Source organism: Ambystoma mexicanum, chromosome 13 (genome assembly GCF_040938575.1).
Source record: "Ambystoma mexicanum isolate Mex_15411 chromosome 13, UKY_AmexF1_1, whole genome shotgun sequence".
Taxonomy (NCBI): domain Eukaryota; kingdom Metazoa; phylum Chordata; class Amphibia; order Caudata; family Ambystomatidae; genus Ambystoma; species Ambystoma mexicanum.
Window position 1 is genome coordinate 617,710,178 of NC_090938.1, and position 15,412 is coordinate 617,725,589.

Here is a 15,412-nt window from a genome sequence, read left to right on the forward strand (position 1 = left end):
ATTGCTCATTTTGGATCCATCGTCCACGCCCCCTGCGCCCGGGGTCTCCACACAAGGACCGGGCCTAGAGATCATTCACGTTGTATTGTGCACCTTGCAAGCAAATCACTTCCATGATTGGGACTGCGATGCTGCCCGTCTCTAGCCCCTATACGCGCAGTCCACCCCTCAACTGGTCCCCATCATTAAATTTAATCCCTTATACGTCGTTCTCAATTCCGATTGGATAAGCATTGTATATAAAAAATGCTCCATGTAAAGCGCTTTGGATGAAGTGGTACATCAATGTCGGACTATTATTATAATACAAAGAAGCCACTGATTGGATCTTCTGTTCAGCACGTTGATGTGTGACCTTTATCACCTGCTGCAACGGTAGCTCAGCAGGTTAAGTGACTACTGCTGAGCTACCCTCGCAGCTTCTGTATTTAGGACTATACCTCCAACTTTCAAAGAATTCAACTTCGGTTTCAGATCCTTAATAATGCATAAATCGCTGCATTATGTACAGGATTTCAAATCCAAGGTTTCATCACCAGCCACATTGACAATGTGCGCAAGTTTAATTGTAGGGTGGGCTGTGTCAGCGGCATAGGAGGTGTGGAGCCTGCCCCCATAAAAAATATGCAGCGAGTTGTCCAAGATGCCTGCAAGCATCCTACCTTCCCACACTAAAAAGAGTACTGGAAGCCATCCAACCTCCTCTAACCTTGGGGCGAGTTGTAGAAGGTTTCCCCTCCACCCCCTTCCCCCCGAATAGAGACTAGAAGAAGTAATCCTACACCCCAAAAGAACAGTAAAAGTCAACCCACGCAGATCCATCTATTGTAGATTAATGGAAGCCATCAACTTCCTCAAAAACCCTTCAGAGTAGTGGGGACTATCCATCCTGCCCCAAACCAGTGTGGGAGTGAGTAGTGGAAGCCATCCAACCCTAAAGAGGCTAGGAACCTCCCCAAACAATGGAAAGAGCATTGGAATCCAAACAGCCTTCTCCCAACCCTCAAGTAAAGGGAAACTACCCAACCCTGGACAGAGTAAGGCAAGCTATCCAACCTACCACCAACCCTGCAAGCCATGGAAGGCATACTAATCACTAATCTCTTACTGAGAAGAGCACAATGGGTGCCATATTATCCTCCCCTGTCCAGGGGAGGGCATTGGCCGTCTTACTTTCCCCTTGACCGACAAAAACGCCGCAGAGGATCTTTAAGCCTTTCAGGCAGATGGACAAACAAGTCCCGATAAAAGAAGACTGATGGAAGCATTCGGTCTTGGATTGCACCCCAGGAAACCACCAACTCTTCCTGTGGCATGGCTACTCCTGGGTCATTATGGGTCCACTCCATCGTGGTGTAATCGACTGCATGTTGCAACCGTCATGAAATGGGCTGTCGCCACACGCTTAGGGTAACTCCTCCGTCTTCACAGCCCTGTGCGCGAGCTTGGCAGGTGCAACATGGCAAACACCACGGCCACTCCTTCCCCCCCAATGCATTTCATTGGATTGGTGCTGTAGCAAGAAGCCATCCAATCATCTAGATTTCAGTGACGACATCTACATACATCACCACCACGGGCGTATCATGCACTCTTACAGCCCCTCCTCCCACTGTATTCAAAGCGCCCAGCCCAATCTATCCCAGGTCTGCCATGTGTGTAGCCGTGTCCAGAAAGGTACCACGTTATTTCAACACCAGCCTTTTTTTACCGACAGTAGTCTCATGGAATTTTTTTTAGTAAAAATGCCATCGAAAAAACTCATCGAAATATATATGGAGATCACCAAATTTTGTTTTTTTATTTACTTTTATTGAGTAAAACAAATCCATCGGAAAAACTACTGTCGGTAAAATGACAAACCACATTTTCGGCCGAAAACACCCTGCCCATATATAATATATATATATATATATATATATATATTTTAACTGGTAAATCCAGCCTGTGCTCTGTGAAATTGAAGAGGGTCTAGAACGGGATGGGCTGAGCGTGGGAGAAAAAAAAAAATTTAAAAAAAAAAAAAAAACACAACTGGAAAAGGCACATGATAATTAAAGGTGTTGCCCAATAGAAGAAATGGAGGTTTCCACTATTACAAGATTTACCTCTTTATTGTAATTGGTTATTTATAACGCGCTTATTACAGAGGTTTCTAAGTGCGGACCAGGGGAGCCAACCTGTGTTGCTCTGCCTCATCTTGCTTCCAAGGCGAATGCGTTGCACACAAGCTATCCTCCTGGTCAACCTGGCCTTAAAGGTAAGATACATTTATTATGTAAAAAATAATCAAATTAAAGTCCATTAAATTAAAAAATGTTCCCCAAAAAATGTAATCAAAACAGGTCAATGCGGGTTCCGATTCCTATAGGGTGTTATAGTGTCTGCTGCAGAGGTATGCATGTACCCTGAAGGTCAGAATTACCCAACCTAGTAAAATATGCCTGCTGCATTTTTAAGTCAGAAGGAGCTTAAAACGAAGGCGTTCCTTCTCCAGCCCTCTGCTAAGAGCGACGGTAAGTGTATGTGTCTAACAGGCTCCTTTCGGGTCGTGTTTGAAGGCTAAAACAAAGAGGTGCGATGGCTGGAAGCTTAGAATGAATCTTAACCTCTGGCATTACTCTGGGCAACCCACCAGACCATCTTTCTTTACCTGCCAAGCCACTGCAGAAAGGTGAAAGACCACAGGCAAATCAGGCTTGGTCACACCCCCTAAGGGGCAGTCCTGCCCAAACGGCTAGGTCACATCCCTTCTGCAGGAGACCACAAGCATCCCCAGACAGGTTTTGTTGCAGTGATGAATAGCTTGTGTCTCCAGGCCCAGCAGGCACGGGAGCCATGTCTGTGCATGCGCGTCCCACTCAGGGTGGCTAAGCAAAGCTAAAAAGGTGATGACTGGAAGGTTCAGCATTCATCTTAACCCTTGTGTTTCCAGGCTTGCAGGGGCAGCAGTGGGGTTCCGGGATCTGCCTGTAGTCGGATCGTTGTCCCTCCAAACCCCGACTGAAAGCCGAATTTAAAAGTCAGCCAACTTAAAAACTGCCTGGAATCTGCAGCTGGCGGCCTGTGAATGAAGGTTGAAAGATTAGAACGGCTTTTGGCAGGACTCAGCAGGCCTGGGCGGGCCCGCGACAGAAGCTAGCCTGGGGCCACGTGTTTTCAGACGGAAGCGTTCACAAGCTCTCACGAGAGTGAGTGCAGACAGCGCGTCTGCAGATGTGGCTCTGCGTGAACTGACCCACACCCTTGCCCACAGGGCTTATCCGGCAAGCTAAAATGGAGGCTTACAAGTCAGGACGCTGGAGGGCCTTAACCCCCTTAGCTAGCTCACCCCCAGAAGCCACGTGCTCAGCATGCAGGTAACTTTACACAGCAATGGCCAGGGCTCTGCAGCACAGGAGGGCTCAAGGTTTAACTCCTAGTGAAGTTCCCAAAGCAGGATGGGGGCTGCAATTTAAGGGCCTCTAGATGATTTGGACTTCGACTCCCATGATCCTTAACCATTGACTATGCTAGCTGAGACGGATGGGAGTTCAAGTCCTGAAACATCTGGTAGCCAAGCCAGCAGCATGGCAGGAACATCTGTTGGGCTTGCCAGATTATCCATTAGTCGCACTACAGACCCACAAGGCTAGGGGGGGGGGGGGCTGTAGGTTCCAGACCATACATGCACTAAACTTGCTGTTTTCCGGGAGGATAGCTCAGGGGCAACGTGCTCGCCTTGAAAGCAAGACCACACGGAGCAACACAGGTTCAATCCCTGGGTCCGCGCTTAGAAACATCTGGGTATTAAGTGCGTTATCCCATCATATTCACTGCAGAAGCAGCAGCACATCTGCTGTGCACACTGCAATGCTGGTGAAACAATGCAAAGCTACAATGGCACTTTTGCAAAGGACTACATTTTCTAAATAAAACATCGGTACAGGATACAAAGGAAGACTTCCATTTGTGAGTAGCCATCAGGACTAGACTTCAGAAGCGGTTAACGGGGTGGTGGGGGACAGAAGTTACCCTGCATATAGAACTGCAAAGGATGTGACTGGAAGCCGGTTACAAACAAAGCAGCTTTTGCTCAGATGCCACAGGGCCATTCGCCAAGCAGTCTCGGCAGCACAGTCAGTTAATGCACGAGCCTTTCAACTGAAAGGACGTGGTTTCGAGCCCACCCAGGGGTGCTAGAGGCCTGGCTTGCGTTAAAGTTACATTACTCTATTATAAGCAATTGTTTGGTTTAGAACGGTTGTGTTGAATAGTTTGTAAACGAGCAACTACATTCACAGCTGGGATTCTGTCAGAGGTCACACCCTCCCCTTCTCCAAAACCGAGGGGGGGGGGCGGAGGGAGCCCAATTCTGCACCTGGCCACCCTAGGAATGTTGCAGCCAGGGGCGCGAGACTGCAATTGGGCACAGCGATGTTTGTGGGCAAATGGTGAACACTTGGAGCTTCACTCTAACTTGGCATGGTAAGTCCAGTGGCGGGCCCTGGTTCTCATTGTGTAGGGGTCTTGATGTCCGAAAAGGCAGAAGGCATGGCTGGGATCGCCCCAGGGGATTGTCTGGCATTCTGGAGCTAGACTGTCCATGCGGTTGGTGACGAGGGGAGACTAATAGGCAAATGGTTACCTCTTCTCTGGTTTGGCACAGAGAGCTAAGGCATGATTGTAGTACCCTCCCGAATGGGGGCCATTCCACAGGCTATTATGCCTGGTCATACTTGGCACCACCCAGGGGGCACTAATGCCATACAGGCTAGACGTAGACCTACCCCCTCAAGAACTCTGCCCCTGCAGGCCTGGCCAGGAGCTTGCATCAGAATACTACCTACAGGCCAGCCATACCCCTCTCTCCCCTCCATGCCCAGGGGAGTTGCCCCTGCAGCACAGACTCGCTCTGTCGGGCTGCGGCTCTGCACACAATGCACACATTCATTGGCCGACAGAAGCCAAATTCCTCTAAAAGTTGCACAGGGGTGTGGATCCGCCCCCATAGCCCCGGGCCCGTCCTGCCAAAGGGAAACCCACCTTTTCCACAAAATCCCTACTGCCCATGACTCTTGCGAGACCCCCTTTCACCCAGACTCCACCAACCCCCACCATATGCATACACATTACACAATCTCAAAGGGAAGGAGGGTTGTGCATTTTCTACCCTGGATGGGAGTGTGTGCTGCCCTTTCCCCTTAACCACAAGGTGGCAGCAGCAAGGGCGCCATTCCACAAGCAGGCCCTCAGACTGGAAGCAGGGCCATTCAGCCTAGATCACTCTAGAACCTAGCTTGGTATCTAGGGATTCTTCTGCGGAAAACCTACCTCTGCTGCAGGGGTTTGCAAACAGTGGCTTTCCAGGTGTCGGACTACGACTACTGATCACCCACCATTGGTTTTGCTGACTAGGGATGATGGGAATTGGAGTTCAAAACATCTGGAGAGCAAAAGGGTTCAGAACCCTGCCCTACTGGCCTACCCCCGCACCCCCCCCCCCCCCCAATACCCCTGCTCCCCGATGCAGAGGCTACCTTACTGCAATGCAAATTGACTGCAATGGAATTCCGAAAGACTATCCTACCAGGCCACTACTGCCCCCATGATAGACTACCCAAGAAGACCCTGAGAGACTACCAGATTGCATCACTCGCGGATAGCTCACCCTACTCTGCCAACCCCCTCCCCCCACACACACAGGAAGTACCCAGCTGCAGCTCCTTTCCACCACACACCAAGGAACGACCCGGTCTCGTTGACCTGCCACCATTTCAACAAAAGAGGTCCCTCCCCTGGAGCTTCAGGAACTAAAGGAACGTCACTGCCTGATGGCATGTACAGCGGTAAGCAGTAGTCGTGGACTCAGACAACCCACCAATCACATCCAGACCTCAGCCAGCAGGCCGCCTCCAGCTCACAGCAGCACCCATGCACATCTCAGCAGAGGCACCACACAAGAAGGCCATTGCAGCATCCATGGCCAACATGGGTACCCAATCTAACAGGCTACCCGACTGCATGGCCCTGTGACCCCTCCTCACCAGCCACAAAGGCCCACGTGGCAGGATACTTTACTGCATGGCTCTCTATAGCAGGGAGGGAATGCTCTGCCGCATAAGCCCCCCCCCACCACAGACTGCTCCACTGCATAGGTCACGATGCCCAGAGACGACTTACTGCATAGCTAACCCGGCCAGGGGGGAGATTGCCCACTGCATGGGCCACTGGACGCAGAAAGACAGCCCAAAGCATAGAGCACCTTCCATTGAGAAACGGTCCCACCGCTTCCTACACTGCAACATAATCCACTGAAACACCACCCTACCGAGTACATCCCCCCACATTGCGGGACCACCCAGGTGCATGCGTCCTGGTCACATTGAGAGATCACCCTGCTGCATCCGTCCTGGTCACATTGAGAGACCACCCTGCTGCATGTAGCCTGGTCACATTGAGACCACCCTGCTGCATGTATCCTGGTCACACTGAGACCACCCCACTGCATTTATCCACCCTTGTGATAACCAGTGTTCTACTACTGCCAAGGCCTCTATGACAGACACTGTCCCACTGCACAGAGCTTCCATAGGTCCACGTTGCAATGACAATCTATGGCATACGCACACGTTTATACATTAACGCAGTTGTATCTGCATTTACATGCGTTTTGCTCATTTTCAGGCAACAAGCAAGAGATCAAGGGTACGCGAGTAAAGAAAAACTGAAAGGGGTGGGGTATGTGGGGCTTATCCCCCCCCTTAAAAAAAGGCTAATGTACAAATTTAAGGACATAAAATCACTGTGTAGCCTGTGACATGGAGACTGACCCACTGCATATACCTGATAAAACTACTTACCACAAAGGCCCTTGTGGCACACTGCTCTGATGCCAAGGCGACTATGCCTCCCCATTACTGCACAAGCATATAATACACCGACAGACCAACAGCTGCACAGACACCCGTGTAATACCAACTAGAGACTCACAGCTGCACAGACACCCGTGCAATACCAACTATTTAAAGGTGTTCTAAAATAGACATACTGGCATTTTTTTAGGCTTATTGGCGCGTGGGTCTGAAAGAGAGGGAGATTTAGTAGAGTCAGAGTGGGGCTGGAAACAAGTACAGATCTTGATGTGTACAAGCCAGAAGTACCAGAGTTCTGTGTGCCAGTATTTCTCCTATGTGGTTTATGGGGATAGCCCAATGTCTGAGGGCCCATAGTGCGGGTACACCCCAGGAGACATACTGATCTGCAAGATGGGGGTGCAGCATGCTACAGGGAGCTCTCTATGGCTCTGCTCCGTTTAGTCCCGTGCTGGGTGTCCTAGCAGGCGTTAGGCTGCATGCATGGGAATTTGTGCATATGGTGGGAAGAGGTAAGTAGGTTACTGCAGGGGGAGGGCGGGAATTTAATTGGGACCCAACATAAAACATCAGCACACATCTGAAGCATGGAGTCCAACCTCTATGGTTACAACAAACCGGGCCTCTCAACCAACTCCCACACGCAAGACAACTCACACAGAGGCCAGTTCCTCCTGGTTCTGAACCTATCCTATCCTCACTAACACACCCCGCCCTCTTTTCATACTGAGCCACGTGAGCGCCTGGAGACCGCCCCGGGTGGTACCGCTGCGTGTATAAAGCAACATAGCACGGTCAGGTGCTCACTGTTCTTAATAAAGTTGTAATGTTTGGTTGGCAGCGTTCAACTTCCCTTGGACCCCGTTTGCTCTAGGCTTAGGGTGATGGTAGTGGAGCTCCTGTGTCCCCCGTCGGATAGGCAAGAATGTACCGACAGGGCTCTGGTGTAGGACGGGGAGTAGCAGTGAGGTCAGATCATCCTTGTGTTTTAGGAGGAGAGCGTTGGAGGGAGGATTAACAGTCATTTTAGTCCAGGCCTGGTTCTGTGTTTAAGGGTTGGTGTCGACCTCTCACGTCTGTTTTGTAGGACCCCAGGGCTGTTACGTCTGTCCTAGGCCCATCCTGGTCCAGTGCATCTATGTCACAGAGCAGGGTGGTAAGAGTGTCCTGTTTTATATGGAGGGCGTGTGTGCGAGACGGACCTGACTGAGGCCCATCTTCGTAATGCCCGTGTTTGTATGTGGTGTTCTACTCAGGAACCGACCCTAATCCAAAGTCTGGAACAGGCAGTGTGTGCAGAGGTCGAAGTGAGCAGGAACGGTCGGGAGCGGCGTTCCACTACTTTTTGCAACCACTTTCACCATTCCGGAACTGTTCTTTGTGAAGTTAAAGCACACTTATGGCAGTTACAGCTAAAGTGAAATCTGTTTCAACTCAAATGGCTGTCAGTCTGCAATCCTCGAAAAATGTCCCGCACGGCGCTCCCTTGCGGGCTACTATGCCCCCCGCCAGGGTTACACTGTGCCACTATTTTTTGTTACACTGAGTGAGCGAGTGCTGTACCAACTCGCCTAGGCCTGGTTTTTGGAGTGTGCATGCTCGCGCAAGTTGGTCTGGGGGGACCTGCTGCATAGAGCCCTGGGGCCGCTTCACACTACCTAGAGCAGTGGTATTCAAACTGTGGGTCGCGACCCCCTAGGGGTCCGCGGGTGCATCCCAGGGGGGCCCTGAGAGCTCAGCATGAAAATTTTTTTTTTTTTTTTTTAGATTGGAAGAAATGGGCAGGGGTGGCCCACATGGGCGGGCTGAAGCATGAAACTGTCTCAGGCAACAATGAAAAAGTGGCCCACAGTTGTAAATGGATATTCATTCCTTTAGTCACAGACTGGGCCTCATTACTACTATGGCGGACCAGTAACAACGGTGCTGGTAAGCTACCGGCACTGTTGCTACCGTTCCGCCATAGTAAGAGTTGTGCTCGTGGGTGCTTGACAGCCCCCGCCAGATCTGACCTCAGCTCGTCGAATGCACCAGCACCGTTATTAACGGTGCCGGTGCATCCGAGCTCCCCCTTCCCATTTGAGCCATATGGGGCTCAAATGGGAATGGGGATCTAACGGCACCTTCGAAAGGGCAATTATCATGTCTGCCTAACTCGGCATGACCTAGTAATTGCCCATTCGCGGGTGCCAGACCCGGATGCAACTCCAGTGGCAGCCGTGCCGGTTTTACCGGCACGGCTACCACCAGAGTAGTTATGAAGCCCGCTGTTTCAATAGTACCCAAAGGGGTGCTTTGTGTTAAAATGTAAGTAAATTGTGATATATTCAGCAACAATGGTCAACATTACTAACTGCATAGTGGCCCCTCACCCATTATGGAGGAGCTAAGGAGCCAGCCCAGTGAAACAGTGAGCACTCCCTCAGCTACTTTATCCAGCTAATGGAGTGCTCCTGGGCTGGCTGAACTGTCAAAGGGAAACAATGTTTCCCTTTGACAGTTCAGTTTAGTTCCCCAGCCGCACATGCTCACTGAGCCACGAGCGCGATAGAAATAAAATGTCAATGCCTGCCCCCTGGACTCCCAGCAACAATTGCAAACTGTTTGGCTATTTACCCATTTTTTGTTAAAAGTATGCTCTACAATGCAACATTTTAACCTATTATTTAAAAAAAATTCACAGGGGGAAACCCCCCCGAACCTCCCCTTAATGCCCCTCCACTTAAGATTCACCAGCCGCCACTGGCCCTCAGACTGTGTTGGGAACGGGATGGGGGAACCGAGGGACTATGGTGGGAGCACAATGGGCGGGAACCATGGGATAGTGATGGGAGCAGAGTGGGGAGAGCCCTGGGTGTGTGATGGGGTGGGGAGAGACCAGCGACTGGGTAGGAGTGGGATGAGGGAGCCCAGCAACTTTGATGGGAGCAGGTGACGGCGCGCAATATATACTGTCCATTTGGCATTTCTGGGGGGTCCCGACCTGCCCAAATTTTGCTCAGGGGGGCCCTGGCCAAAAAAGTTTGAAGACCACTGACCTAGAGGGATTGGACCATGCTGCTAATCTCAGAGTACCTGCTGCATAAGACCCCTGTGGCACACTGCCGATACCCCCCTGATAGTCTCGGAGCCGAATGCATAAACTCTTCCCAAGGCAGGAACTGTTACCATACCCCACAAAAAATGGAGCTTGTTGCAGTTTATTCAAGACTAGCGCCTACTCCAGAATGTTTGGCAGAGTAGCCCTTTAATGTGCGAATACGTATGCGGGGCGCCTTGAAAGTGTAATATTACTGTTGTGAATGTCGTTCCATCTGCATCCCGACAGCCCGTTTACTGCGAGCGCGGACAATCTGCATTTAAAGGAAACTCCACACGTGTTAAAACATTTTCGAGCGCGCCGCAGGCCTGTTATATTAAAACATGGATGCTGGGGTAGGAGTTTTTTGGGGCTGGAAATGGAATCCGTGTAGTAGGCACGGCTGCGGGCAGGCATGGCTCCATCCATCCATCCCTCCATCCCTCCCTCCGGGGCTAGCGTGGAGGATTCTGGGGTGACACGTCTACAGAGGGATCTGCTGCCACAGCTGCACGCCCCCTCGCTCCCCCCTCCTCCCCGCTATCCGATCAGATTTGGGCCCAACCACAGCCAGGAAACCGGAAACTGCCATGCAGTAAGGACCTACCTACCTAGCAGCCCTGCACCCGAACGTGTTGGGTTATAGCAAGCGATTTATTTCAACGTTTTAAAAAAAAATGGTGCTCTTTAGTTGCCACGAAGAAACTTCCAAGCCCCTCCCCTCTCCCTGCCACTCCAAGACCCATGATAGTGTCAAGCCTCTGGAAGGCAAGGGAAGCCAGGGTGAAACTGGTGGGCCTGGGCCATGACAGTAAAGAGCAGCTGTTGACACGCCGGAGAGCTCTTTAAACCGCTCTAGCAGGTACTGAAAATGGGTATTCTGGCTGGATAAAAGACCCAGCCGTCTGTAACTCGCTTAGATAACGCACATTTCCGTGTGTGCATTGGTTTGCCCGGCATGCAAATGGCCCACAGTGTGCTTTAGACTGATTTGAAAGCCTTTCCTTATTTAAGCCACTTTCTTTTTCTCCCCAAGCCCTCTTAGTTGCCAAAACAAAACGGCAGATGTGTACATGCATAAAATCTAATACATCGTTTCGACTGCCAACGTAATCAGCCGCTTGTCTTCTATAACTCAGTACAACCAATGTGAAATTGTGATTTCTAGACAAACGACGAGTACTCCCCCCCCCCCCCCATCTTGTATAAAATCAGTTACCCAGGAACACACAATCTGATGGTTTCTTACAGGAACAGAATTTTGATTCTCAGAAAAACGGGACCATGGGTAGGGTAGGGAGGATGGTGGGGGTGGGGGTGGGGGGTGCGCGCTAGTACAACGAGTGTTTTTTAATTGCTCAAATTGCCTGGGCTGCTTTACTTTAATGGCTATGTGTCTTCAATACACGACCCTAGGCTTTCATAAATCGCGTTGGCTATGCACATGTCATCCTTTTACACTGCGTTGTCTAAGGTGCGTGATGATAAACCGCTTTAGATGCCAGATGCTACATACGCTCTTTGCTACTGTGCACCCCTTTAGATACGATGCACTTTGCTCCTTTCTTTACAAACGGCCTTGGCAACCATACTAGGTCAACCCATTTTCCTTTCCGCAATAAATCGCTTAGACTTCCCTAAAAGACGTCTGCACGGTTCTCTTATAAATCGCTTTGGCTGCACAGCGAGACCAAAGGCGTGTAAATCTCTATGGCTGCCGTGCACCATCCCAGGTATGTTCTACTATGCACCTTGTTGATTAACATGCCGGGTGCTCGCTGCCTCCTCCCCTATAAACCGCGTTTGCTGCGCTCCGTACCTGGAGTCGAACTTCTTGCCGTCCTTGAAGGTGCCGTTGTAGTGGTAGCGGATAAAGTCGCCGATCTTCACCTCCCTCGGACAGACCTTCGGCACATCGTACCGATCTATGACCACGTCTTCCAGGGGCCCGGGGTCCCCCACCGCCTGCAGGGCGGAGAGGCTCAGGAGCAGCAGCAGGCAAGAGCAGAGCATGGTGGCGGACTGGGGGCGCTTTGTGGGGTGACTGGGCTGCGCTCTGTTCTTTTTTTTTAATGGAAGCGTTTTTAGAGGCTGCAAGCTCTTGGGGAGGCTGGAGTGTTTTGCCTCCGTGCTGCTCCTCTGCCCTGTCGCTGCTTTGTTCCCCGTCTCAAATCCCACCCCTGGAATTTATCCAGGAATTCTGCATACGTGTACAGTGGTCTTCGCGCTGCCGATGATGCGGGATTTAGCTGGCCAGCGTGATTTGGGGGGAGGGGCGGGAGGGACCAGAAAAGCAAACAAACTTTGCAAACTTTCTCCAAAGTTCCCCTCTCTCAGTCCGGAGACTGTACACAACATCCAGTCTGCAAGGTTTTGAGTTAGGGACATTTTTGTTGTTCGAACTTTAAAAAGGATTAATTTTAGCAAACTATTACAGTGTGAGAGAGGTCCTACCGAGCTGGAGGGTGGGATTCCAGTCTTCTGGCTCCCGGGTCCTAAAGCCCTGCTGTTTGCTCAATTCATGCTTCGCCTTTGAACACAGGTACCCCAAACTTCGCCTAATGGCCAGGAGTCTCGCGTCTTGGAAGAGGGCCTCTCTCCGTCCCGGCCAGCCCTTACCATCATACCTCTACAATAAAATAGGACCTGAGAATTCCCCCTCCAGAGTTCAGATGTTTGATCTTTGCCACGGTCATGCCCCCAAACTAGGTTCATAATATAGGGATGCAGAAATAAGTGAGATAGTGTAGTGGGTTGTGCCTCTGTTGAAGAGCCCTGCTCGTAACTCTAAATATCCCATGTTTGAATGCGTGAAATACGTTCCTTTGAGTTGGGCTAATAGTGCCTCGCAGATATTTAAGAGCCACGAGACACTGCATTGTGTTCCTCTTTGTAAATGGCCAGCATTTTTGCATGTGCACATCTTATTTTAACGTTGTTAAAGGACTCGCCCTTGCTGGTGCACAGTGCTGTGGATTAGTATGGCTTGGACATTGCCAGGGCCCAAATATTTTCTAGCACTCCTGTGACACTGCGGGTGGGCAGTTCCCCACCACTGCTGCCACCACCTGTGGCCGCTCCCCACAATGTTGCCATGTTTGGGTTACACTGCAGCTCACACCTGCTCATTGTGGTTGATGGATGCACTGACTATCACCACTTCATACTTGCAGTGAGTCTGAGACAATAAGTGCTGGGGGTTAAAAATAAGTGCCTGGGCTGAGCCCTGGCAAACACCCTCACAAGGTAAGCACTTTTTGTGTAAGAGTTGTGTGGTGGGCTGTGAGTGTTGCTAGTGCTGGCTGCGTCAGGATGTATTGTTTCCTTCTGAGATGTCCGGCTACAGCAGAGCAAAGTGCAGGGTTGCGTTGTGGTGTGGGGTGGACGATTCCAGTTGAGAACGCTGGAATGCGTTACTGTGCACATTGGTTTGTACAGAGTAGCCAAGCGTGTTTAGTATCATGAGGCAAGTGGTAATGTCCCCAGATTTCCATTGCCAGTCTGGCCATTTATTTATTTGTTATTTATATAACGCTCGGAGCCTGAAGGCATCTAGGCACATTTCTTGACAAATAACCCACAGAGCGAGTTGCATAGGTTACATATCCTTCCTCTTTGCCTCTGCCTTTGCCCCCCTTCTCCCCTGTTGATCTGTTTCTTCTCATGGCATTGTGCACCTGGCCACCCTCTGTTCTTTCGGGCCCAGGTATCTGCTCACCCTGCCACCCTCCTGCACTGCCTCCAGGCCACCCTCTGCACTAGGGTTTCTGTATCTGTACCCATACAGTCCCCTCTCCCACTTTTCTCCTGCACTTATCAGATATACCTTTCTGACTAACTTTCACCTGCCACTTGCTGGCTGCACTACCATGGTTTAAAGCCCGTATTTAATATTTATTCTATTTAATATTTATTTGTTTTTCTCTCCTCTGCTTTGCACTTTCTACTCCCCCCCCCCACGCTACACTTTTCCCCCATTTTCCTTTCCCTTGCACTTGCGCTTTATTAAATGTCACTGGGCATAGTAAGATTGCGGTTTTCTGTTTTTTTTTAATCTCCCTTGTTCCCCTCCCTTTCTGCCTGGTCGCGCTCTGAAACACTTGTGTACGAGCGCGATATAAATAAAATATAATTTGATTTCATTTCATTTACATAGGTTACATAATTGTACTTGACATGGTTGTGGACTTGAATGCAATGCATTACAGTGTTATACATAGAATAGTATGATTACATCGTTGCCAGTGGCAGACATTGCACTGCTGATGTAATACCGGGAAGCTCAGGGTGATAACATGTACTATGCACACACAAACACATAGATAGCCTTTGATTGCAAGTCGTTTTACCAGATTACATACATATGGTCTTGGCAGAGCACTAGCCGTCATGCTGTGATTATCACACAGGTAGTGGAGAACAAAGTGGAAGTAGGCGTGAGTGGATGCATCACAACTTTGTCATATGATAATCCCTGACAGCCGCTCCCTATCTCTGGAAAGCCAGCCCCTAAAGAGTCAGGGGTCTGCAACCTGTGGCTCGCCCGATGTTTTGGGCTACAACTCCCATGATCACTCACCATTGACTACACTGGCTAGGGCTGTTGGGGTTTGTAGTTTAAAACATCCGGAGAGCCAAAGGTTGCAGACCCCTGATAGATGAATAGTGCAGACCTGCTCATGCCCTGGGATCATTCGTTCTGGCAAAATGCTTTCTGAGGAGCTTGGGCAGAGAGCAGTGACTAGTAAGTGGCAGGAGATACTGAACATTTGAAATTGCAGTCTTACTTTCTCTTCAGTTTCCTGCTTCCTTGGTACCCCTTTGAGCCAGAGAGATGGACAGCCCAGCTTCGTGGGGCACTTTGAGGAATCCACACTCCTCATTTGAACTTACCTGCTTTCCGCATTTTAACACACCTTGGTAGGGTTTCAGCATCATTCGGAAACTGTAGTTATGGGATGGCCGCAAAACAAGGTTAAAGGTGGCAGGTAGGTGTGGGGGGAGGGATTGCATTTTGTCCTGTGGCTCTGTGAGAGGAGTTTGAGCCTTGAGGGAGATGCTATGGTAGACCTCTGGGAGAAACGACCACGGTTTCCGGCCCCTGCCCCAATCATTTGACAAAAGTCTTCCTAGGTCTCAACTGGCTTTGCAACAATGGTTTAAAGTCCCAGCTCACCAATGAGCATAGCCCCTGAGCAAGTCAGAGTGAAGTTTGAGATGTCACCCAATCTGTCACCCTACATACTAAGAAAGTTGAACACAGTACCTGAGATCTTCATATCGTAAGCAGCTGTTTCTCTGAACCAAAAGTTTGAGTCTTCATTTTGCCCTCTTCCCACTTCTGCCAATTCCCAGATCCTTATGATGCATAGGGTAAAATGTGTCTATAAGAGAGAGAGAGAGCGAGTGAGAGAGAGCGAGTGAGAGAGAGAGAGAGAGAGAGCGAGTGAGAGAGAGAGAGCGAGTGAGAGAGAGAGAG

At 50.2% G+C, this 15,412-nt stretch overlaps 1 protein-coding gene across 1 annotated transcript in view; it reads right to left on the reverse strand.

The window, feature by feature from the left end:
- FKBP10 (FKBP prolyl isomerase 10) overlaps positions 1–12,110 on the reverse strand; it is a 47,450-nt gene extending 35,340 nt beyond the window's left edge. Inside the window, exon 1 of the mRNA XM_069634504.1 lies at positions 11,753–12,110. Within this exon, the coding sequence (XP_069490605.1) occupies positions 11,753–11,946 (194 nt within the window). The 5' untranslated portion in view covers positions 11,947–12,110. The remainder of the gene's footprint in view (positions 1–11,752) is intronic.
- Positions 12,111–15,412: the final 3,302 nt, after the last annotated feature.